At 36.1% G+C, this 26,942-nt stretch overlaps 1 protein-coding gene across 15 annotated transcripts in view; it reads left to right on the top strand.

The window, feature by feature from the left end:
• The window catches only part of PPFIA2 (PPFI scaffold protein A2), a 479,884-nt gene that overhangs the window by 330,552 nt on the left and 122,390 nt on the right, over positions 1–26,942 (top strand). For all 15 annotated transcript variants that reach the window (XM_086712721.1, XM_086712726.1, XM_086712720.1 and 12 more), the window contains one exon: positions 26,394–26,615. In XM_086712721.1, the coding sequence (XP_086568847.1) occupies positions 26,394–26,615 (222 nt within the window). The remainder of the gene's footprint in view (positions 1–26,393; positions 26,616–26,942) is intronic.

A 26,942-nucleotide genomic window follows, 5' to 3' on the forward strand; every position in this document is an offset into this window, starting at 1 on the left:
AGGCTAAGAAAACCTAGCAGTCTCTTTGGACCTTTTGTGGGCTCAGCCATCTTTTCCAGCACAAAAGGAAGAAGGTCAGTTGCTGGTAGGTAGGGATCAGATAAGATTATATAGGCATTTGCATATCCAATGACAGTAGACAGTCTGCTAAATATTTGCCTTTACAAGTTATATCTTCAATGGTTAAGCTCTTTAATCATCAAGACTACATGAATTAAGTAGCTAAATTGGTGTCATTGTGAATGTTGAGGGGTTTTAAAACAGAGATTAAGAAGCAAGTGACTGGACCACAAAACAATAGCACCAGACTTCTTACCAGAAAAGAAATTGAACACTTGCTTCCTTACCGGTTGAAACAAATGGAGGGGCTTCTTATGTCTCCTCCTTCAAGTGTAAAAGCAAAGGAAGCCAAGTAATCCAGACTAATTTCCTGAGACTGCCATCAATTCTGGTGGCTGAGAAGCAAATAGCTCTTAATTTAAGGCTTCACTATTTAAAAAAAATTTTTTTTTCAACGTTTATTTATTTTTGGGACAGAGAGAGACAGAGCATGAATGGGGGAGGGGCAGAGAGAGAGGGAGACACAGAATCGGAAACAGGCTCCAGGCTCTGAGCCATCAGCCCAGAGCCCGACGCGGGGCTCGAACTCACGGACCGCGAGATCGTGACCTGGCTGAAGTCGGACGCTTAACCGACTGCGCCACCCAGGCGCCCCAAGGCTTCACTATTTTAGCCTTTATCCATGTATTTTATAGAAATCTCAAGTTGAGATTTTAAAAATAAACTAAAACCTGAAAGCTAGATTTCATGAGCTGTATTTCAAATTTGAATAAAATTATTTCTCTTCCCTTCAGATAAATGAGCTGACATTAATTCAGTAAACAAACCACTGAGCTCTTTAGAATAAAATGTTTGCACACAAAACTCAATTTGGGAAACTAATGTAATTTTCTATTACTGTCTCATTTTAATTATGTCATCAGTTATACAGTACTATACCTTTTCCCAGAGAATTCTAAAGTATACTTGTTTGGGTATAAAAATGGACTTTGTGGTCATGCAGTCTTTTCATAGAAATCTACAAAATATTGTGTTTTTAACAGTGTTGTATTTATACTAATCCAGGCTATAATTAAAGAAATATGTCTTTGAAAGGCATAAAGAACCTGAGATTTTGTCTATTCTCTAACAAACCATTTGATATATAAAACATTCTTCTAGTACTTTTGGGGGAGGGGCGAGTACTCACACATATTTTTTTCAAATGTTGTTTTTTTAAACATACAACCCCTAAATATCCAGACATAATAGAATGCAAGACAATTCATGTCAGATTAACTTTCAGAAACTGATTACAAGATTAGGATGAGGACCTATGTATAATAGATGTTTGAAAGTTTATTTATTTATTTTGAGAGAGACAGAAAAAGTGTGAGCTGGGGAGGGACAAAGAGAGAGAGAATCCCAAGCAGGCTCCTCCCAAGCCCGACATGGGGTTTGAACCCATGAAACCGCAAGATCATGACTTGAGCTGAAATCAAGGATTGGATGCTCAACCAACTGTATAATAGAGCCACCAAGGAACCCCTGTATAATAGATGTTTGTCTCTCTTAGACTCCACAGATAACATGCATACATGGAGGATTCTGAGTAGTTGGTGATGTAAATGAAGTACTTGTCTCTAACTTGCCTTCCAGTTCTTGGAGAAGGCATTTCAGCCACTATAGAAGGGAAATTCTGTACCATTGCTAACTTACTCACTCTTCCTTACGGATGTAACTAAAGATTTTTAAACATTGTAATTATTAGTATTCTTTTTTTTCAATTTCCCATAATTGCAGGAAGAGTGATTTCCAAATGCTTTGAAATGGTGATATACTAGTATTGTTTAAAATATCATGCCCCTATCCTCTTCCAATGTAAACCTAAAATATATATCATGCATATATATGTGTGTGTGTGTGTGTGTGTGTGTGTGTGTGTGTGTGTGTGTGTCTAATTTAAAAATAAGTAACTTGTTTCAATTCATATTTCTCCTGAGATGATACAAGAATTTTGAGGTTTTTTCTTTTTCATTGAAATATGATTGATATACAATATTATATTAATTTCAGGTGTATAACACAGTAATTTGATATTTATATACCTTACAAAATGATCACCATGATAAATCTAGTGACCATCTGTCTCCACACAAAGTTTTTACAATATTATTAATTACATTCCCTATGTTGTACATAACATCCCCATGTCTTATTTATTTTACAACTGGAAGACTGACTGTATGTCTTAATTTTCTTCATCTATTTCCCAACCCCTTCACCCCTGGCAACCATCAGTTTTACATTTATTCATTCATTTATATCACATTTCTTTGCCCACCATTTTTTTTCCAGTTTTATTGAGATATAACGGACATATAACTTTGTGTAAGTTTAAGGCATACAAGATTATGATTTAGCATATGTATATATTGTGAAATAATTACCACAATAAGGTTAATTAACATATTCATTACCTCACATAGTTACCTTGTGTGTGTGTGTGCGTGTGTGTGCTAAGAGCATTTTAGAATTACTCTCAGCAACTTTTATGTATTTAATACAATATTGCTGATAATAGTCACCATGCTTTGTTAGATTCCCCACAATATTCTAACTGCTGACATTTATAGGTAAAATATTAAATGATATCCTAATCATTACAGTTATCATCCTTATATAAATACTCCTAACTTCAATAAACATTATAAAGCACCTTTCCTTTATTATCCTCTATAACGTGATTATTTAAAGCTTATCAATAGCATTGAATAACAAGTGTCATAAGATTGTAATTTAAATCCTACCACTTAATTTCTTGTTGGGAATTGTTTAAAAAAGTATATTCAAACAAAAAAATATTATTTTGGGTAGTATCTATGCGATTATCAGTATAGCATGACTGTAGTATTAGTGTATAAATTACAAAATGGTTGTTGGGGAGAAATACACAAAACTATTGTTAGATACTATGGAGCTGTCACAAAGTGACTTGTAAATCCTAGTCACAAGGATTACCCCTTGTTTAGGGTAGTAAATTAGCCAACAGATGTTTTATGTCAGTGGTTTGAGAACTCTGTTGACAAAATAGTCGATAAAAATAGTCTCATAAAAGCACAGTCTGTAACAGGCCTTATTACTCACAGAAAAGCTGTGTAATTATTGTCAACATTTAAAAAAAAAATAAAAGAAAGAAATAAGCTTAACTGGAATTAGTTTAAATGTCTCTGTGGGACATAAATTTAATCAGTTCTAGAAGAACATACAGGGTAATAAAAATGTTCAGAATACTAAGTTTTACCTCATTAATAATAAGTTCAGAACTGGGCTCAGTAACTTTACTCCTGTTGCTTTCTAGAAGGGACTGAATTTGTGAAATTTTTGCAGTAAACACACTGCTCTTGTAAAGGAGTTAACAATGCCCCTCATGTATATATTCTGAAATTCCAATTATTTTTTGCAGCTGCAAAATTTGCTAAGTGATATGGATAACCAGACTGTTAGACACTGGTAGAGGTTCAGAAGACATAGTCTCTGGTACTAAATTTGCTGCGAAACTAGAGAGAAAAACAAGCATGCCCAAATTACTGTTGCAAAACACGATAAATGAGTAGTGTCAAAAATGATCTTAGAGTTTGAAGGAAAATAAATTAATTGTGATGGGAGATGGTAGAGAGGCAGCATGGAGCAGTGATTTGTTTGTTGTCAGTACACCTGGATTCAAATTCCATCTCTGCCAATTACTAGCTGTGTGACCTTACACTTTTACCTCCCTGAGCATCACTTACCAGTAAATAGTCATACCCAGCTTACAGCTTTGTTGTAAAGAGTAGAGACACTGACTGTGAATAACAAAACTCTTGGCACATTGATTACAAGCAGTAAATGGTGTGGTTATATTATTTCTTAATCCTGTGTTTTCATTCATTTTTCAATAAATATTTAGTGACAACTTTATCGATAGCGCTAGGATATAGGTCCTGGTCTAGGTGGTTGGACCGTGGTAACGAACAAGGCAGATAAAGGCACAGGCAATAAACAAGTTGTATGTCAGAGGGACTGATGTGCTGAAGGGGCAGGTACAAAGTGGGTGGGGAGATGTTAAATAGACATGGCACGGAAGGATTTTTTTTAGAAGGTGGGGTTTGAAGTGAAACCTGAAAGAGGACAGGGATTCAACCATATGGAGAACTCTATGCCATTAGAGTTTTTGAGGCAAAGGAAATCCTAAGGGCAAATGCACCAAGGGTGGGAAAGAGCTTCTTTGGCACATTCTTGGGAAGGAAGGATGACAGGGTGACTGAAGCCTAGGGGTCAGGGGAGAGAGCAGCAGGAGACAGGACTGAGCAGTGAACAGGGCCAGATCATGTAAGTTCTCCTAGGCTGTGGCAAGGAGCCCAAGTTTATTCTCAGAGCAATGGGAAGATATAGAAGTGTTTTATCTTAGAAGCATCTTGATTAGATACCTTTTTAAAAAATCATTTGCACTACAATTTTATATCCATGTGTCATTTTCTCACACATCAGATTTCTGAAGTAGATAGAGATGTTCCTTTTCTTAATTTTACCGATAATGAAATTGAGGCTTACTTAGAAAGATTAAATGACTTATTTGTCCAGAGGAGGGCCACAACCCTGGTCTTCTCACCTCCAGACAATATTATGCCTTCACATTTCTTCTCATATGCCAGCATGATTTCTTTAAGTGTTACTGTTGATTTTCAAAAAAAATCATTCTAACCCAAACTTTTTTCTGATCTTTTCTTCCTTTATTATTACACATACTCATTTGTTTTTTAGAGTTGATTATTTTATTCTATTCAAGAGTGTGTTTTAAAAGAATGTTTTTCATTATTCCCTCAACTTCTCCCAGTTATTTTTTTACTCTGAACAGATCCTTCCTCCGAGGCAATGGCATTCACCAGTTTTGATCACTCCAAGTATGGCTCTTAAACCGAGGCAAGAGGGGACCGTGATTTAGTGGGCCTTGCTGTGGCCCTCTGTGCCCCTCTACAGGATGAGAAGTTTACGGGGCCAGGGGAAATTGCACACCTGTAAACCACACCACCACCCCTTCTTGACCACATGCCTGGTACTTGATAGCCAGGACTTTCTGATCAAAGGAACCTTAGCCTGCCTCCAGGGCCTTTATTGACTTCTTCCCAGAAGCAATGTCTATAGTCGGCCTGCATTCTCATGCACTGGTTCCTAGACTGAAGGAGTGGCCAAGGAAGCCTGCTTGCTGGGGTTACACAAAATTTGAAAGTGTTGGCTAAGGGATCCAGTCAGGCAAAAACAGATCAGTGTTCTGGAAGGAGATGAAACCAGGAAGAGAAGGGGAACAGGCTGTAGTTGAGGGATCATATCTGGCTAAGTCTTGGTGTAGAACTTCCAGGAGACTGAGAATTATTGTTTAGAGTCTGGTCCAACAGTCATTGTGGAAGGTATATTTTCATGAAACATAATAGGTTATATTTTTACTTGACAGTTTGCTAACTTGATTTATAATTGTTAAATATTTAGATTTATGGTATATGGACCACGCTTTGTTGTTTTGCCCTGGGCCCCACAAATACCAGGGACCTACCTGTCTACTACACGCTGTAAGAAATACAATTTAATTTCAACCTTTTACTCTGTAATATATGTATTACATCTGTTTGCCTGTATGTGTAAAACTGAAAGTAAAGTCTCACCAAACAATAGTTACATTTTACGATGGGCCATACATCTTGTTACTTCTTATTCATCAGTGACTGAAACTTTAGTTCTTCACAGAGGTGAGAGTAAGGAGGTGGCTGATTTATCAGTGACCATCCAACACCTGAGGCATATCTGGACGTGTGAGACCCTTTCCAGGCTGGTGGCTATCTGCTACCCTCTGAAGCTTCTTCCTTCCCTTGTCATCCTCACTTTGAACCTAGGTACTCTGGGTGATCCAAGCTGCATCTTCCCTTTTCAAAACTGTTGCTCTGTTATTCTCTCTTAAAATCTGACATTACTTCCTGACTGTTTTTAAATTAAAATAAAATGTAACATAGCAATTTAAGCAACAGTGATATGTAAATGTAAAAGCTGTGTAAATGCAAACTCAGAAATGGGTTTTGTTTGCATTTTTTTCAGTTCTTTAGTTCCTGCCAGATAGGCAGGAAAATTTAAGCCAAAAAAGTTACAGATCAAAATGAAGAACCAGTGGCAAGAATAATCCTCAGATCGGAAGATCTAGTAACTGCATGTGTAATACTTGCATTGTAGAACTTTGGTCATGAAGGACACTGAGCTAATGTGTTATAAAAATTGAAATACAGCATGTGCCTTTACCAAAATTAAGCGTTTTGTGGATTTCTAGCAATGCATGCTATGTTTTAGACTGAACTACCAATGACAAAAATATAGGCATTTAGGAAAAGTTCATAAAGCTATATTAGCAGCATGATCCTCAATGATGACAGAAGGATTTTATTTCATCATGCTATTGTGTTCTACTATGCACAATAATTGGGTTTATTTGCATCTGAATAGCCCTAACAGAATATTTTCTTCTGTGCATGAATCCCATATATTGTGATCTAATTCCTCATAGTAACATGATAATAATGTGTACACGTCTCTTTCATTCTTCAACTGAGTTTTCAAGCAGTAAAACCAAACAAAAGGATGGGATTTATGAATTTGCCATCTTGGAGTTGGCACACCTCTCAGGAAAGAAAAGGTCTGTAGATACCTGTGGCTGAGTGGCTTAGAGGTCTGTGGCTAGGAAAGGGCCCAGCAGAGGCAAGTGTGGGATGTTCCATGGTTCATTCATATGTACATGAAGTTATCCCATATCAATTTTATAGGAGCCGAATTGGAGAGAAAGCTTATGACCACAAGTTAGGCATCTTCTTTATGCAGTGGCAAGAATAAGAAAAATGTTCTAATGTTGTGTGGGAACTCATTAAGCTCAAAATAAATCTCTTTCTGATTTCAGTGACTGGGTTTTTGTGCTTTAACTACACCCTTACTAAATGGGAAGAGAAAGGGGAATTGACTTGTTTAGCTCTATAAGCAGATTCAGTATCCTTTATATTATCTGTCTAGATCTGAGGACAGAAGAATAAACACACCTTTGCTAAAGTCAGAGATCTTAAGATTTTAAAAGGCTGATTCACAGACCTTGACAGAAAGTGTATTCATTTATCTCTATTTTATTGACATAATTTAAATTTTATGCCATGAATTTGCTCCCTTAAAGTGATATAGAGAAGAACAAGTGTTTTTCCTTCCCTGTGTATTGTCTTCTCTGATCTGCCAAGCCAATCCAGGAAAATGTTTAAGTCTATTATTCAGACACTCTGCAATTGATTCTACTTTTATTTTTCATTTTTGTGGAGTTTACCCATCTTAAAATTCTCATAAAGCACTAGTTTGCCAGGAATTTGATGGGTGTTTTACAGAACCCACTCCCCTAAAAAGAGATTTCCTAGGACAAGAATATTAGGACATACTGTGCTGTATATTTTTGAATTGATGTCTTTACTGTAGTACTCATTAGAATTTTTTATTTTTTTAATATTGTCAAGTTCCAAGGGGAACAGTATTCAGTTTTTCCGAAATTTGTATGACCAGAAATCCCCTTTATCTGCAGGAAAATTACACATGCCAGGATGAGTGTTCTGAAGAATATTTCTTAATGCTGGCTCTGGCCTTTTAATTTTTTTTAATGTTTATTATTGAGAGACAGGGAGAGACAGAGCATGAGCAGGGGAGGGGCAGAAAGAGGGGGAGGCATGGAATCCGAAGCAGGCTCCAGGCTCTGAGCTGTCAGCACAGAGCCCCAACATAGGACTCGAACCCATGGACTGTGAGATCATGACCTGAGCCGAAGTCGGATGCTTAACTGACTGAGCCACCCAGGCACCCCTCTGGCCTTTTAAAGAAAGGCAAACTATTCTTCAAACCTGTCTGGAAATATTATTAGCAAAGGCTACACCCCAAGTATGAACAAGATAAATAACTTGTATAAAGCTCTTCACAGCTTTCCAAAAGTGCTTTCACGCAGTTGTTTTATTTGATCCCTGTAATAACCCTGTGAGGTTTACAGAGCAGGAATTACTGGCTCAAAGTCCTATAGTTTATCAATAGGAGGAGTGGATGGAAATATTATAACAAGCATGCACATATTTTTTTTTTCAACATTTATTTATTTTTGGGACAGAGAGAGACAGAGCATGAATGGGGGAGGGGCAGAGAAAGAGGGAGACACAGAATTGGAAACAGGCTCCAGGCTCTGAGCCATCAGCCCAGAGCCCGACGCGGGGCTCGAACTCACGGAGCGCGAGATCATGACCTGGCTGAAGTCGGACGCTTAACCGACTGCGCCACCCAGGCGCCCCAAGCATGCACATATTAAAAATGAACAAGAGTGAAGAAAGGCAACATGTCAACTACCTGATTTCATGGATTTCGAAATATAAGAGTATTTACTTTGAGCAAGAGTGTTTACTTAAATTTGCCCACGTGTCTAAGAGGATGAAAGAGCTTATTAGACAAGCATGAATCTTTAAAATTTTCAAAAATAAACCTTAGACAAAGAAAACTTTGTTACCTCCTATGTTGGTGTCTTCAGCAATCACCTAGTCAATTATACTTCTCTGGCAATTCTTACTGGTCTCTCTCTCTTTTGTCATTTTTCTTCTTTATCCCATTCCTAGAACAAAGAAACTTCTTGCAACTCAAAAAAAAAAAAAATTCTCTCTTTACCTTACTTCTACAATCAGCTATTTCTCTATTTTTGGCTCCCTTTTGCCACAAAGCTATTCAACAGGGTTGTCGGCTCACTTTCCCCGATTGCTTTCTTTGCATTTTTTATAAATCTGTTCCAATAGAGTCTTTGCCCCACCATTCCACAGAAACGTCTCCTGTTACCATCACCACTGATTTTATATTGGTAAATACAAAGGCCAATTCTCAACCTTTGTTGTAGTTGATGTCATAGTAGGTCACTCCTCCTTGATTCCTTTTTTTTTTTTTTTTTAACTTGCATTACAGGAAACCACACTATTTTTGTTTTTCTCTTACTTCACCAGTGGCTCCGTCACAGTCTCCTATCTTGTTGGACCATATTCTTCTTTCGGACTTCTTGATGTGATCCAGGGCTCAGTCCTCCATTTCTTCTCTCAATGATTGCCAGTCAGTCTTAACTAGTATCCATATGCTAATAGTTTACAAATCTTTACCTCTAGTTCAGACTCTGCAACCAAACATTTATCCAACGGCCTATTCAACATTGCCACTTGTTCATCTAAAAGATATTGCACACTTAAAATGTCAAAAACCCACCTCTTGTATCCCCCCACCCAAACAAATTGCGTCTTTTCCTTCTCAAATCACAGAAACTTTGCCTTTCCAGTTGCTCAAGTTGAAAAATACTGAGTCACCCTCAAGTCCTCCCTATGTCTCACACCCCACATCAAACTGTAAAGAACTAGATTTGCCCTGCCTTCAGATTATACCTAGAATCTGTCCACTTCTCATCATCTCTATTAATCTCTCCACTCTGAACCACTTCCAATCATCGGTCACCTGAATTATTGTAATTATTTCCTGCCCCGTCTCTCTGCTTCTCCAGTGCAGCCTTCACAGTCTATTTTCAACATCTCAGTCTGCTCAAAGGTCTGCAAATGCTTCCCATTTATACAAGGCTTTAAATGATTTGCCTTTTTTTTGTTTTCCTCTTTGGTCTCCTGACTTTGACCTCTGTCTCCACTCCAGCTGCACTGGCCTCCTGTTGACTTGCTCTTTCTTCTGCCTAGAATGACCTTCTTCAAGATATCTACATGGTTATTTCTGTCACCTCCATCAAGCCTTTGTTCAAATTCCATAACATATTCTAAATGGCATGGAATTTATTTATTTATGTTGTCTGTAATCTATTGTCTGTTACTCCAGCTAAAGAATAAGCTTCATGAAGGTTACGATCTTTGTTTTATTCATTATGAGGCTCAGGTGTCTAGAACAGCTCCTGGCACATGGTAAGCTCTTAATAAGTATATGTTCAGTACATAAATAAATGAGTACCATGCGATTTTAACTATTGTTAGTTTTTAAATCTTAATTCTTAGAGCTTAATTATAATATCTACTTTTCAGATCCCATTTAAAACCCCTGGGGAGATTATTTTGGAATTACTTAAGTTAATATATTAATTTAGGGAGAATAATCACCTCTATGATGTGCTGTCTTGCCATCTGTAACATGGCTTCTGTCTCCATTTTTTTATGAATTATTTTATGCTCTTCAATAAAATTGTTAATCTGGCACATAGAGGTCTTGAAGATTGTTATTTGTTTCTAGATATCTATAGTTTTGTTGCTATTTTGATTATTTTCATATTTTTTCTAATAAATCAATGCTGGCATAAAAAGTTCTATTGATTTTTCAATATTGATATGACATCCATCAAACTTGCTAACGTATTGGGGCACCTGGGTGGCTCAGTCGGTTAAGCATCTGACTTCAGCTCAGGTCATGATCTCACAGTTTGTGGTTCGAGCGCCATGTTGGGCTCTGTGCTGACGACTCAGAACCTACAGCCTGTTTCAGATTCTGTGTCTCCCTCTCTCTCTGCCCCTCCCCCATTCACGCTCCGTCTCTCTCTCTCTCTCTCTCTCTGTCTCTCTCTCTCTCTCAAAAATGAATAAACGTTAAAATTTTTTTTAAAAAGCTGTCTGACATATTAATTTCAAGAGTATGTTGTGGTCTTAGACTTTTCTAAGAGTTTAAGAAATTTAGAAGTATTTTATTCTTTTTTCTCTTCCCTCCCAATTTTTATTTCTTTATTTCTAATATATTGCCCAAGACTTCAATGTTCGATACAATGTTTAAGACTTCAGTATACCGAAGAGTAGCATGGGTCAGAATGGTATACTTGATTTTATAAAGTCACGTTTTATGCAACTTTATAATGATCTAGACTGTAATGATAACATTAATTATGATGCTTTCCATAGTAACCATTTTTCAGATTTGGAATTGCTCTTCTATTACAAGTTTTCTAAGAATTATTATCAAGATTAAGACATCTCTTAGAGTGATGAATTTCATTGATAGGTATTCCGATGGTAAACTTTTTTTTTTTTTTTAACCTGGGGATTAAATTTTTGTTTTTTAACCATCTGCATGCTTCTCTAACAGAAATTAAATTTTAAATTAAAAAAAGTTTTTAATGTAAAAACATAGAAATTTTAAATTTAAAAACTTAAAATAAAAGTGTTTGATTCACATTTATTATTCTTATGTCCATTATTAGTTCTTTACATATATAACAGTTATGATCTGATTGGGCTACAAATAAGTTGAGCCCTCTTTTGACTATTTAACTTAAATACAAGAGGACTCACGTGACCCAATGAACAGTAAACCTGGTAGCTCTCTCTTGGGACCATTCTTGCTCTGCCTGAATTATCTAAGAACCTCTAAAACTTAATCAGGTCAAAAGAAGCATTTTTTTTTTTTTTTTTTTTTTTTTTTTTTTTACATTTTGTAAAAAGAGAACTAGAAAATGTGATAAGGTAACAAGAGAGCAACAATTTTTTTTTAATTGCCATTGCCTCTTTTGAGTTTTCAAATTATCACTTTTAAAAATAGGTGGCTCCTCAAAGTCAAATGTCATCCATGTACCATTGCAGTAGCCCACTGACATACAGGCTAAGTGAAATCCTTCCGTACCAGTCACTGGCCTGGTGTGAAGTTCCGCCAGCAGTAGTGACATCCCATGACAGAGTGGTTCTTCAGTGAGGATTCCCCCTTCTTCAAGTTATACCACCTTGAGGGCTTAGTTTCACAGTTAGGCTACCAAACTCATCAAGATGACTGAGTCAGGAATGTCCTCCAGAGCCAGCTACCCACTGAGCTGGAACCATGACTGATGTTGGATATTGGACTCAGGTCCCAGTGCCTACTCCCACTTCCTACATTCTTTTCACTAGCTCTTGGAAACTATAATGATTCAGTCAATTGTCTTAGTTTGTAGGATAATTTGGAATAACTCTGAACTTCAAAACTGAAAGGAAAGAAGTCTTGTTTTTCCTTTCTCCCCTGAGGTTTCCTAGTAGTTATGCAAATTACCCTCCTGCTATCCTCTCTTATATCAAGAAACACTGGAAGAGACAGTTTGTCAAGGTTTCATTAAATATTCTTCTAGGGCAGGGGTGCCTACTAGCCTTATATTTACATATCTAAAAGGAGTGCTGGGTGATTCTTCCTAGAAGAAAAAAGATTTTCTCCAATGTTACTTCTTTATTCTATAGCTAAACAAAGAAGGAATTCAAGATTTTCAGTTATAAGCAAAAATGAAAAACAAAAACCAAAAATTGTCCACTATACATATACCTCCTTATATCTTCTTTTTTTAGAACGTTTAAGAATTTTATAGATGAATGTTTTTCCACATTAATCATTCGGTATGTTTATTTCATGTGGTAATATGGGAAATAACTACTCTTTACATTTCTGAGTATTATTAATATCAATCATGGGACTATTGAATAGAAATTCTTCATGTTTCATCTAGATTCAAGACACTACAGAATGAAGTATATTTCTATCAAGATACATTTACCAGATATAGTGAATAAATTATATTCTACTTTAAACATTATGAAAATATTAGAACTTCAAAGTAACAGATATTCCTCAGATTAAAATATCCTTGCTTTTAAATTTGGTGGAAATTAAGAATGACTTAAACGTCTGAGAAAATAATAAATATATTTTATAGTTATTAATGAAATGATTGACCACATTAAAGAACTGACAAGTGAAAGTCCATCAGCTAGATATTCTAACTAAATAAAATTTCTAGGAATTTATGGTATCATAATAACTTTGTAATTCTCAATGTGGAATAATAAAATCATTAATGGGGAAGTAACTATAAGAAATCATCTGATCTAGAAATTTTCCAAGTAGGGCAATTTTCAGTCAACTCTATATAGAAGTTTATTTCTTTCCATCTTTCAAAAATAAGAGATAGTCACATCTTTCCATTTGAACCATTAAATATATTTTATTTATTTTTTTTGTAAATTTTTTTTTTTCAACGTTTATTTATTTGTTGGGACAGAGAGAGACAGAGCATGAACGGGGGAGGGGCAGAGAGAGAGGGAGACACAGAATCGGAAACAGGCTCCAGGCTCTGAGCCATCAGCCCAGAGCCTGACGCGGGGCTCGAACTCCCGGACCGTGAGATCGTGACCTGGCTGAAGTCGGACGCTTAACCGACTGCGCCACCCAGGCGCCCCTGAACCATTAAATATATTTTAAAACAATTTGTTGATACTACAATAAAGAACACTAATTTCTCAGATCTGTTATTACATCTTTTATTACATTCATTTCACCAGTCATTATATTATTTTATTACTTTAAATTCTTTCCCTCTTTATGCCAATTTTTTAGGTTTGATGACTAAATTGGATACAGTAATTAGTAAAGTACCTGGATAATATGGATCTATGGTTCTTAACACAACTAAACACTACAATTACTTAGGGAGATTTAAAAACAATTATATACCCAGACTCCACTATTGGATATGGTTTAGAGTGGGATAATTTTTTTTTAATTGAAGTATAATTAACATACAGTGTTATATTAGCTTCAAATGTATATAATGACTGAACAATTTTCTACATTACTCAGTGTTCATCCAGTTAGGTGTACTTTTGATCTCCTTTATCTATTTCACTCCTCCCTTCATCCACCTCCCTTCCTGCAACCACCAATTTGTTCTCTGTATTTAAGAGTCTGATTGTTGTCTCTTTTTTTATTCTTTATTTGTTCATTTGTTTCTTAAATTCTACATATGAGTGAAATCATATGGTATTTGTCTTTCTCTGCCTGACTTATTTCACTTAGCATTATACCCTCTCGGTCCATCCATGCTGTTGGAAAATGGCAAGATGTCATTCTTTTTTATGTCTGAGTATTATACCATTATATATATGTGTGTGTGTGTGTGTGTATACACATATATATATACATAAATATATATTTATGTATATACCACATCTTCTTTATCCATTCATCTATGGATGGACACTTGGACTACTTCCATATTTTGACTATTGTAAATAATGCTGCAATAAATACAGGGGTGCATATATCTTTTTGGATTAGTGTTTTTATTTTCTTTGGGTAAATACCAGTAGTAGAATTAGTGAATTACATGGTAATTCTATTTTTAACTTTTTGAGAAACCTCCATACTGTTTTCCACAGTAGCTGTACCAATTCATGCTCTCACCAGTAGTGTGTGAGGGTTCCTTCTCCACTTTCTCACCAACACTTGTTCTGTCTTGTGTTTTTCAGTTTAGCCATTCTGACACATGTAAGGTGATATCTCATTGTGGTTTTGAGTTGCATTTCTCTGATGATTAGTGATGTTGAGCATCTTTTCATGTGTCTGTTGACCATCTGTGTGTCTTCTTTGGAAACATGTCTATTCAGATCCTCTGCCCATTTTTTTAATTGGATGGTTTGTATTTTTAATGTTGAGTTATATAAGTTCTTTAAATATTTTGGATATTAACCCCTTATCTGATATGTCATTTGCAAATATCTTCTCCCATTCAGTAGGTTGCCTTTTTGTTTTATTTATGGTTTCCTTCGCTGTGCAAACGCCTTTTAGTTTGATGTAGTCCCAATACTTTAATTTTGCTTTTGTTTCCCTTGTCTGAAGAGAGATATCTCATAAAGTATTTCTACAGCCAATATCAAAGAAATTCCTGCCTATGTTTTCTTGTAGGAGCCTTATGTGTATCACATTTAGAGTGGAATTCACTTTATATTTTTATTCAACCCTCCCAAAGTTTCTAATGTGTGGTCATGGTTGAGAATAACTGATATGGAGTACAGATATTATGTCTGCTTTATTCTAGGTTCTAGATTTGTAAGGTTTATAAGTAGATGGTTTACATATGATTAAACAGATTTAAAGAGTCAATGTGGAATTGGAAATAATAGCTGTGAATTCTGTGCTGGAGAATTTCAGAACAAAGACAAAATGTGTGTACATATAGGAGAAGATTTGAAATCTGAGTTCAGGTCTGATTTCTGGGAGCTAAAAAGCAGTATGGAAATTAACAGAAACAGTCTAGGCTGACACAAAATGCCCAGAATCATAGCTGTGAAGCATTTGGACTCCTCGATGCTTAAATACTTTTTGGTCCTTACGAATTTTGTTAATTGTTTAGTTGCTTGATTTGCTTTACTCTTTTTTCCTATATTATGTTACACTCAGGTAGGAATCCTCATATTCTGAGCCCCCAACCTACTGTCTGGCATATGGTAAAGGCTAAACAGAGTTTTAGTGATTGAATGAATGGATGAATGAAATAACAAGTAGAGATTGAATAAATTCATAAATAAAAGAGTAAAGAAACAAAAGTAAGCAGAGAGAGTGAGAAAGTGAGAGAATGAAATAAAGAAAGAATAAAAGAAGAGAGAGAGGAGAAAGGAAAAAAATTCCTAGAAATATGACACTGGAATACCTATGCTCATGTTTGAACCTCATCACTTTTTAGTAGTGTGACCGTAAGCAAAATACCTGTGTTCCTTGCTTCAGTTTCCTTTTCTGTATACAATAGTTCCTTATAGGGTTTAGGCACGTCATGCTCTGTAACAGTGCCTAACACATCGTCAGAACTTAACAAATATTAGTGAAGTAGAATAATTATTAGAAACCCATGCATAGAGCCAGACATCTTATGAATATGTCAGGGTAAGTAAGTACTCAGTAAATGATAGCTATTATTATTAGTTGTCATTATTCTAATGAAAGATACAATCCTATTGATGATTTGGAGGCAAATCCAAATTTGCGGATTTAAAGTAAAATGAAGAGTCTAATGGTCTCTTGGAATGAAAGGAAATATTTACTGGGACATCAGATTGGCTGAAGTCTTCCAAAGTCCCTCCTTGAGTCAATGCTTGGTCTAGGATTTACTCATAGAGTTCACAAAGAGACTTCACTAACAGCCCATGGAATCCCTGATTGATTCAGTCTTTTTTCTGTTATATACATTTTTTTCACCCCAACATTGCTGACTCACTTAGGAAATTTCCAATGAACTGGTTCTAAGTTTTTTTTCTCTATTATTTTTGTGCTTATGAATGCTTTTCCTCTAGATTTGTGTCATTTCATTATTTTTGGCTGTATATTTCAATAATACTATATTTTTCCTCTCACAGAGTGAAATATATCTTATAAGACTTTGCCATTTTATAGATTCTCCCCAATCCTCCACAGAATTATTAGAAATAGATTGCTTATGTTAATGATTGCAAATCTTAGTGTATTTTTCTGACCAAACAATAATTTATTTCTAACCATAATATTCATAGAACTATTTTCAAAAATGGAATGGAAGGGCTTGGTGTGACCCCTTCAATGCTAAGTCTTAAGTGTATCTGTGTCTTTAATATCTGGATTTAACTGATAGTAAAATAAATTCCTACTTTCTACTCTTTGGCCCCACCTTTTTTATTTTCTCTAGAGAGATTAATAAACCGTAAGAAATAAAATGCATAAGAGAAAGAGATTTACTTGAAATTCATTAGGAGAGAATCAAGGACTTATGTGTTAGGCATGAAAAACATTAGAAAAGAGGTGTCAAAATGTGCAAATCACATGTGGAAATAATGTTCATAATAAGATTAAATTATCAGCTGCCATGGCGACTACAGTTAAGAGTACTATATTACATATTTGAAAGTTGCTAAGAGTAGGTCTTAACTGTTGTCACTACAGAAAAGAAATGGTAACTACATGAGATGATGGATGTGTGTTAGCTAACCTTATTGTGATCATTTCATGACATTTACATGTAATGACTATCATGTTGTACATCTTAAAGTTACAAAGTGTTACATATCAAGTATATCTCAATAAATCTGAGGAAAAGGTATCAGCTCTCAAAAATAATGGCTTCTTGGTGTAGGCAGAGGTCAAGCAAGTATTTTGTTCTGCACAGTCAGTGTCCATCCACCTCAGAGATCTTATAAAGGGGCACCTGGGTGGCTCAGTTGGTTAACTGTATGACTCTTGATTTTGGCTCAGGTCATGATCTCATGGTCATGAGATTGTGTCCTGTGTCAGACTCTGCTCTGGGCATGGGACCTGCTTAAGATTCTCTTTCTCTTTCCCTGTACCCCTTCCCCACTTCCTTGCACTCTTATTCTCTCTCTCTCTTAAAAAACAAAACAAAACAAAACAAAAAAACAAAACAAAAAAACTGTCCAAGGGGAACTTAATTATTGTTATACTAATATAGCACTTTAAATGCCCTCTGTTCTGTACATTCAACAGGCATTATTTTACCATTTAAAAGAAATGTGAAAATTATTCACTATTATGTTTCCTAAACTACTATTCTTTAGTGGGGTAGAGGAGCACTATGTAGTCACTAAAATATGCTCAAAATAAGGAACAACCATTAAACTAAGATAAAATGCAGAATGAAAATGGGCAATTAGTAATTTAACAAGACAACTGGGGTTTTTTAAACATGTTATACTATTTTTTAACTCAATATTAAAGCCAGAAGTAGGAAGGAAAACATATTAATGGTGAAGTCATTTTGTTGAAGATTATCAAATACAAAGAGAGACATATTTCTAGTATTTACCTGATAGAAAATGGAAGAACATGTTTATATTTCTGGCTTTATCTCAGGATTAAGTTTAGAAGCACTATGGCCATGACATGGTAGGACATCTGGGGCTTCAGCTTCATTCGCTTCACTTGGTCTTAGATGTAGGCTGTATATTTCTACCATATCATTTACTTTAATGTACATTTATAGTATTTCTTTAGTTTATTTCAGATTTTTCTACCATAAAGGTAATTCTCCTGCTTTAAAACAGGAGAAAAATGAGTAAGTTCTCTTTCCTGTTTGCTTATATTTTTAAATTTGTGTATTTAGTTTGAGAGAGAGAGAGTGAGCAAGGGAGAGGCAGAGAGACAGGGAAGGAAAGAATTCCAAGCAGGCTCTGCGCTGTCAGTGTGGAGCCCAATGCAGGGCTCAATTTCACCAACTGCAAGATCACGACCTTTAGCTGAAACCAAGAGTCAGACGCTTAACCAACTGAGCCACCCAGGTGCCCCTATATTTGCGTTTTATGAAAATATTTTTTCATCAACTTTGCACAATGATGGCTGAAAATATTGTCTCCGTATTTTGTCTTTCTTTGAATCCTTACTGCTTTTCCTAAAACTCATCTTACTTATTACCAGAAATTTTCTTTCACTCATTCATGCATTCATTCATTCATTTAACAAATATATTTTTGTGGAAGGTGCTGTTCTATTCACTAGAGACACAAGTAATCAAAATATTTATTCAGTCAGCCAAATTCTATCTCATTACCATCACATGCCAGGCATCATTCTATGCACTTGTGATACACAAAAAAGAAAACATATAAAGGCTCTTTTCCTGGCTGGAGCTTACGATCTAGCAAGTTGGAAGAGGTTAACAGACAATAGACAATAAATACAAATAAGTATGTCATTTAGTATGTTAGAAGCTGATATTGAAGAAAAGAAAAAGTAGATAAACACACACACACACACACACAAAATCAGGAGTCCTGAGATGTGGAGGTAAGGGCAGTTTTCTGTTTTAAATAAGGTGGTCAGGATCGGCTTCCTTGAAGTGGTTGAGGTTGTTAGCCACTTGGAACACTAAGGAAGAACATTTCAGTCAGAAGGACAATTTAGGGGCACCTGGGTGGCTCAGTCAGTTGGGCACCCAACTTTGCTCAGGTCATGATCTCGTGGTTTGTGAGTTCGAGCCCCACATCAGGTTCTGTGCTGACAACTCGGAGTCTGGAGCCTGCTTTGGAATCTGTGTCTCCCTCTCTCTCTGCCCCTCACCCGCTCATGCTCTAACTCTCTCTCACTCAAAAATAAATAAACATTAGGGGGCGCCTGGGTGGCGCAGTCGGTTAAGCGTCCGACTTCAGCCAGGTCACGATCTCGCGGTCCGTGAGTTCGAGCCCCGCGTCAGGCTCTGGGCTGATGGCTCAGAGCCTGGAGCCTGTTTCCGATTCTGTGTCTCCCTCTCTCTCTGCTCCTCCCCCGTTCATGCTCTGTCTCTCTCTGTCACAAAAATAAATAAAAACGTTGAAAAAAAAATTAAAAAAAAAATAAAAAAAAAAATAAAATAAATAAATAAATAGACATTAAAAACAAAATTAAAAAAAAAAAAAAGGACAATCTAAAGGCAAGGCTGCAATGTGGGAGTGTAATGGACTTAGAGGAGCAGTGAGGTTGCCAGTGTGGCTGAATTGAGAGAGCCAGTGGGAAAATAGTAGGAGAGAGGTCAGGGAGGCTGTGGCATGGAGGGAAGGACAGTGGAGTAGGGAGTCAGGGGCGGTGGTTATTGCTTATTACAAGACTTTTGCTTTTGTACTGGGTAGGATGGAAAACCACTGGAGTGTTTTGAGCAGAGGAGTGACTTGATCTGACTACCATGTAACAAGATTACCATGGACTACTCTGACTGTTTTAAAAAATAGGAGTGAGAGGATAAGGTTAGAAACAAAGAGACCAGTTAGAAGGTTATTATAGTAATTCAGGTGGGAGTAGATGACCCAGACATCATGTGTTGAACAGGAAAATCCAGCTACAAATCCCAGGTGAGGATTGGTGTGGAGGATGGCAAAGATTGTAACAATACCAACTGCCAGAAGTTGGAGCCCACAGACCTTGGCCTACTGCATCTTCTAAGGGTTCAGAGTCATCAAAGAGGATTGAACACACAAGGTGTTCCTTGACACATAAAGAGGTCATAGAAATGGGTCTAATTCAAATATGTCACGAGGTAAAGCAGACAAATTTTTTTCTAAAAGACTGTCACTCCTCTGCTCAGTACCTTCCTATGGGGCCCATCTAACCCAGAGTAAAAGTCAGTGTCTTACAATGAACTCAGGAACCCCTGGCATCTCAAGAATCAACATCATCTGCCCATGTATGCTCACTCCCATCTTCTTGCTATAGCCTATTCCATTCTAGCTATACTGGTCCCCCTTGAAAATCCTAAACCCACTTGTGTCTCCCAGCCTTTGATTTTTCTATTTCCTCTGCCAGATAAATACATGATGTGCTCTTATTCTGGATTTGGGCTCAGTGTTTTCTTTGCATCATCAATTCCTCTAGTATAAGCTTAATCCAAATACTGCATGTGATATCTTATTCTAAAAATTTTTCGTTGTTTATCTGAAATTTAAATATAACTGGACATCCTGTATTTTATCCATCAACTCTAGCCATGGGGGGAGGGAAAGAGAAAGTGAAAGGGAAAGAGAAAGTTACTGGTAGTTAAGGCTTTAAATAGGTTACCAGGTCATGAAGAGAGATGAACAGTTTGACAGCAGGTTTTCACGTGTTATTTCCCTCTTCAAAAACCTTTGATGACTCTCTGTCATTCTATTTAGTACTCAAAGTGCACTGTATTTCATACAAAAAGCTAAAGCCATCTTAATCTATGGCGGCCTTTTTTCCCAGTCTCTTGCACTCGTCTACAGCACTCGTCTCTGGCTCTGCACACAGTACAACCTGTAATTGCCCTGCAGAAACTACCTCCCTGCCTGTGCTCATGCTTTACCTTTCTGAAATAAATACCCTCCTTATTTTACTTTAAATGTAATTACTCATCTTTAAAGATCAAAGTCAAAGAGTATCACAAATAGTATCGTCTCTCTGCTCCCATGTCATAAATATTTAGGATGTTTGTCATAAAACTTTATGATAACATTCATTGTCATACTTAATAATTGCTTATTTATGTGCTATTCCTCTGCTTGACGAGACTTTCCTTGATGTCAGGAATGTATCAGCACATTTAACAAAATCCCAACACCTAGTTCTTTCTTCCTGGTACAATGTTTAAGAAAAAAACATTGAAACTCTTCATAACCTTGTGTTAGGAAATAATTTTTTGATACAACACCAAAGTGCAAGGTATAAAGGGGAAAATGATAAATTGGACTTCATTAAAATTAAAAACACTTGCATTTCAAACGGCACTGTCAAAGTGAAAAGATAATCTATAGACTGAGAAGAACTATTTGGAAATCATATAACTGATAAAGAAATTGTATATGTGCATGTGTGTGTGTACATCTATATATAAATAATTATTGTAACTCATTAATAAAAAGACAAATAACTCAATTAGTAAATGACTAAAGAATTTGAAGAGACAGAGAAGATACATAGCTGACAATAAAAACGTGAAAAGAGGCTCCATATCATTAGCCATTAGGAAGTGCAAATCAAAATCAAAATCAAATCAAATCAAATCAAATGCAAATCAAAATGCAAATCAAAATCACAAGGAGATACCACTTCATACACACTAGAGTAGCTATAATAAAAAGGCAATAACAAGGTTTGGTGAGAATGTGATAAATTGGAAGTCACATGGTTGCCAGTGGGAATGTAAAGTGGTGCAGCCATTTGGGGAAATAGTACTTCAAAATGTTAATGTAGAATTTCCATGTGATTCAGCTATTCTACTCCTAGGAATCTATCCACAAGAATATAAAACACGTGTCCACACAAAGACTTGTACACAGATGTTTATAACAGCATTATTTACATTAGCCCAAAGGTGAAAACAATATAAATGTCTATTACCACATGAATATATAAATAATATGTAGTATATCCACATGATGGAATAGTATTCAGCAATCAAAAAAAATCTGATACTACAACATGAATGAAACTCAAACACATTTTGTTCAGCGAATAAAGCCAGTCACAAAAGACTATCTATTCTGATTCAGTTTATGTGAAAAGTACCAAATAGGCAGATTTACAGTGGCAGCAGTAGATAAATCGTGCCTAGGGCTGGAGGTGGGGGTCAGCTGCAAATGATTGTTAATGGGCAAGAGGTTTCTATTTGGGGTGACGAAATGTTCTCAAATTAGATTATGTTGATAGTACAACTCTTTAAGTATATTAGACACCATTTATGCTGTAAATGGGCAAATTTTATGGTTATAAATTCTATCTCAATAAAGCTGTTTAAAAGAACCACTGGATTTTCTTTTAATTCAATAATAGGTCACTTCAGTTAAAGTGCCACAATTTATTTTAAAGATAAGTCTACAAATCACTGTTAAATGATTTCGAACAAAAGTTATGTATTCTTTTTCTAAGATATAAATCACAGTTTTTAAATGAACTTTTACTATGGAATTATGAGAAAATATATTAACCTCACCATAAAATATATTTAAGGTGATTTGAATACATGAAATGTTACACATTTTTTAAAAAATAAAAGATTTAAGGGGCACCTGGGTGGCTCAGTTGGTTAAGTGTCCAACTTTGGCTCAGGTCATGATCTCACAGTGCGTGAGTTCGAGCCCTGCATCAGGCTCTGTGCTGACAGCTCAGAGCCTGGAGCCTGCTTTGGATTCTGTTTCCCTCTCTCTGCCCCTCCCCCACTCATACTCTGTCTCTCTCTCTCTCTCTCAAAAATAAATAAAATATTAAAAAAATTTTTTTAAAATAAAAGATTAAAAACACTTCAGAAAAAAAATTGAGAGTTCAGAAATTTTCCATGGATAGTCTCAAATTTCAAAGTAGTGTAAAGACCTTATGTTCTACATCTGTTACTAAAGGAATTAAAAAGGTTAGCATTTTAAGTGTTTTTTTTTTTTAGTTGCCTGATTACTGTTTATACTTAATTAAAATTTTCTTACCTTGAGCCCGTTCAAAATATGCAATTTTTAAACAAGATTTTAATGGACTTCAGGTGCACAGAATTGGACTAATCATTTTTCTAATTAGAAAATTAACATGATTCCGTTGACTTAACAAATATTTACTGAATGCATATGTGTGTGTGTATGAATACACACTACATTCTTGGTACTTGTCTATACCATATACCATGCATAATTTGTATCTTTTGGTCTTTATATTCTGAGTAAAGGCAATATGGTAAAGGGTAGATGAACTTAACTGGGAATTAAAAGTTCTGCATTTTAGGGGTGCCTGGGTGGCTCAGTCTGTTGAGCATCTGACTCTTAATTTTGGCTCAGGTCATGATCTCACGGATCATGGGATCAAGTCCAGAGTCAAGCTCTGCGCTGACAGCACAGAGCCTAATTGGGAGTCTCTCTCTCCTCTGTCTCTACCCCTCCCCCACACATGCTCTAATTCTCCCTCTCTCTCTCTCAAAATAAATAAACTTGAAAAGAAAAGTTCTGCATTTTAATTCAAATCAGCTCTGTGTGATTACGTGAGTCTCAGTTCTCCCAAGTTCTTTAGGGTTCCAGAAACCTAAGTGTATTTTCTCCACTTACATAAAACATTTTTCAAAGCAAAAATTTGTTTTCTAGTGATTTGTGTAGCTTCTAAAAAATTGCCTTTTTTTTTTAGTTGACTAAAGAAAGTCCTCAATGTGAGGAAGTAGAAGTTCTATTAAAGCTTAAGATCGCTTAGTTACCTGCAAGTAGTATACAGAGTTCAAAGATATTTCCTATTATGGAAAAAACCCTGTAATATCATACCTCAGTTATACCAAATTTGGGCATAACTGACTGGCAATTGGCTCTAGCCTTCTTCCCTAAACCAGTTCTCAGTTGTTGCCTAATGATTATAACTGGCTTATCTCAGCTCCATGTACACATAGTTGTGTCCTGTATAAGGGTCACCATCAATGTGTTTGCATTTTGTATCCATAAAAACTGTCTAGAAAGTTGGTTTTTCATTAGCTTCCCAGTACTTCTTCATTGTGTGTGGCATTGCACACCTCAGGGATCTTTGGAAAGACCCTGAGGGACTCTGATCCCTCAGCAAGCAGCCATCTCAGTAGTCAGGGAAATAGAGTTGCTGGATCTCAGCAGCATCTCTGACATTCCTACATATTTGTAAAATCTCTTAACTTCTTTTACTAGATTATCAGATGTTCAGTATCTGCAATTTAAGAGTTCAGTAATACCTTCAAGGTATTAGGTCTGTGGATCTGGCATCTTTAGATACCATTTTAAGGTTAACTCCATCTTTTCTGCTATTTTAATTTAGATTTTCCAGGCTGCTTCTTCATGTGTTAGTTCCTGGACTTAGTAAACACCCCTTGCCATTGGTCTGTGCTCCCTGTTTGCTCTCTATTTTCTCTTTCTCACTGCTTTTGTGGTGCTTTCTGTTCTCCCTCTTTTCTCCTACAGTCAGTGCTGCTCTAATGTGTCATTTGCATCCCTCAAAGTTCTGAGCTCTGCAAAACTGCACAATGCAAAACACAGGGCTTGTGGAAGAAAAGGGGTTTATGTCACAACTTTATCAATGGCATAAAACAAAGAGATAGAAAACCAATGAAAATTGTAGCACCGTTTTACACGTTAAATAGTCAAGAATTGCATAAATACTGTAAATATGACTCTTGGACTTAAGACCTGAATTTTGCTTGCAGAAATGGATGTCAGATGGGTTTGGGGGTTTGTGCATTACTGTGAAGTGATGAAAGTGGGGTATCTGATATCAGACAGAAAATTGTAACACGATGGGGGTGGTGTGACTCAAAGCCTGAGATACACTGAGGCGATGTTAGATGTCTGAGGAGCGTGCACGAGTTCATTTTGTGTGTTCCTACAGCTCAGTTCAGCTGGGTATGGGATTCTGTGTTTAACCAGTGATTCTCAGGAAGGAAGTCGCGCATAAGAAAACACAAAATTTAGAGCACAGCATAACATATAGAACCGTTGGATCATTATGTTGTGCACCTAAAACTGATGGAACATTGTAGGTCAGCTCGACTTCAATATATTGAAAAAAGGAAAACGCAAAATTTATGTAACATTCAAATAGTTTCTTCATGTGTCTATTGTATTAACACAGATTCATGTTTTCCAAACAAGCACTGTACTAAAATTAACGGTACTTTCTTTGCTTTTTCTCATTTTCTCATTCTTTTTTCATGTTTATCTTTTTTAATTTGGGTTTTAACTTGGGCAAATTTAATTTGCCCTTTTAATTTGAGCATCTGTTATTTGCATTTATGTTAAGGCAAAGTGCATCATCATTTTCTTATTTCAGCCTGGCTGTGCCCTTTTTCTTTTAGTGCTATTTCTCCAGTTGTGGCCCTGTCTCCACCACAGAACTTCTCCAGTACAGTTAGGCTGTAGGACACGCTTCTGAAGACATGGGTCACCCTGGTTTCTAAGCAGTAAGGGGAGAAATCAGTCTCAAAGTATTTAATCCTTTTAAGCCTCCTTCCTGTGGGTTGTGTGCATTCATGACTTTTATGTTCTTAACAATATAGAAATCAAGGCTTTTTTTATGCTATACCTTTATTCTAGCTAGGTCACATTCATGCCAGGAATAACCTTCATTAAAAGAAAAATGTGTGTAAGTTCTTTCTCTGAGAGTCACTGAAAATGAAACTTGCAAATGCACCAGGATCTTGAATAAAAATAGAAAATATGGAGCACCTCAGTGGCTCAGTTAGTTAAGCATCCGACTCTTGATTTCGACTCAGGTCATGATCTCATGGTCCTGAGATCGAGCCCCTTGTTGGGCTCTGTGCTGGGAAGAGAGCTTGTTTAAGATTCTTTCTCCAATTTGACAATAAATTTCATATATTGAAAAAAAAAAGATTCTTTCTCTCCCAGGATGCCTGAGTGGCTCAGTCAGGAGCATCCAGCTCCTGAGTTTGGCTTGGATCATAATCTCACATTTCATGATATCGAGCCCCATGTCAGGCTCTGCGCTGAAAACACAGGGCCTAGTTGGGATTCTCTCTCTCCCTTTCTCACCTTCTCTCCCTCTCTCTCTGCCCCTCCCTTGCTCTCTGTCTCTCAAAATAAAAAACTTTAAAAAAATTTGCTCTTCCCCTCTGTGCCCCCCCCTGCTTGCATGATATCCCTCTCAAAAATAAATAAATAAATAAATAAATAAATAAATAAATAAATAAGTAAAAATATTACACAGTATCTGTGCTCCTTCTTATCATTTAATAATATGCTGCTTATATAAATATTGTTTACAGTAAGCTTTGGATATAATTGACAAAATAATAACTGCCATTTGTTAAATGTTTGGGATACACAAGTGTTTCATGCTAAGTTGCATCTGTTCAAGTGCATCTGTTAACGTGTTTGAAAATTACTGATCTACCTTTATATTTTAATGTCCATTAAGACTTTTCTCAAAAACTTAGTTTTTTTTCAAAATTAGTTAGGGTTCTTATTTCTCAGTGTGAAAGCTCCATCAGTTTCATTTCTTTAAGTTCATGGATTTTAAATTAAAGATGAAGAGAATCCTAAGTGCCATTTCTTGTTCTTTTCCTGCAGCGTTTGTCCAATGGTTCTATAGACTCAACTGATGAAACTAGCCAAATAGTCGAACTACAAGAATTGCTTGAAAAGCAAAACTATGAAATGGCTCAAATGAAGGAACGTTTAGCAGCACTCTCTTCCCGAGTGGGAGAGGTGGAACAGGAAGCAGAGACAGCAAGAAAGGATCTCATTAAAACAGAAGAAATGAACACTAAATATCAAAGGGACATTAGGGAGGTAAGTGATTCATAACGGTTTCAGTCTTTGCTTTCTGAATGCTGCTTCTGAGATGCTTTTTGCAAATCTCCCCTAATGGCATATAATCTTTACATCTATTCAGAAAGCCAAAATTTGGGATGCATGATATTAGTTATGAAACATGTCCACTAAGACAAAAATAGTTTATTTACTTATCAACCCTTTAAATATGTACGGAATTTCATATCAAGTCTCGGGTAGAGTAAAAACTTTCTATAGTTTTTAATGAATTTTTAAAAAATTTAAGCTGCTAATTTTAAATAGCTTTAGATGTGGGTATGAATAATGAAATTGCTACACTCTTAG

This window comes from Puma concolor, chromosome B4, assembly GCF_028749965.1.
Source record: "Puma concolor isolate L17-30 chromosome B4, mPumCon1.1.hap2, whole genome shotgun sequence".
In the NCBI taxonomy this organism is placed as follows: Eukaryota; Metazoa; Chordata; class Mammalia; order Carnivora; family Felidae; genus Puma; species Puma concolor.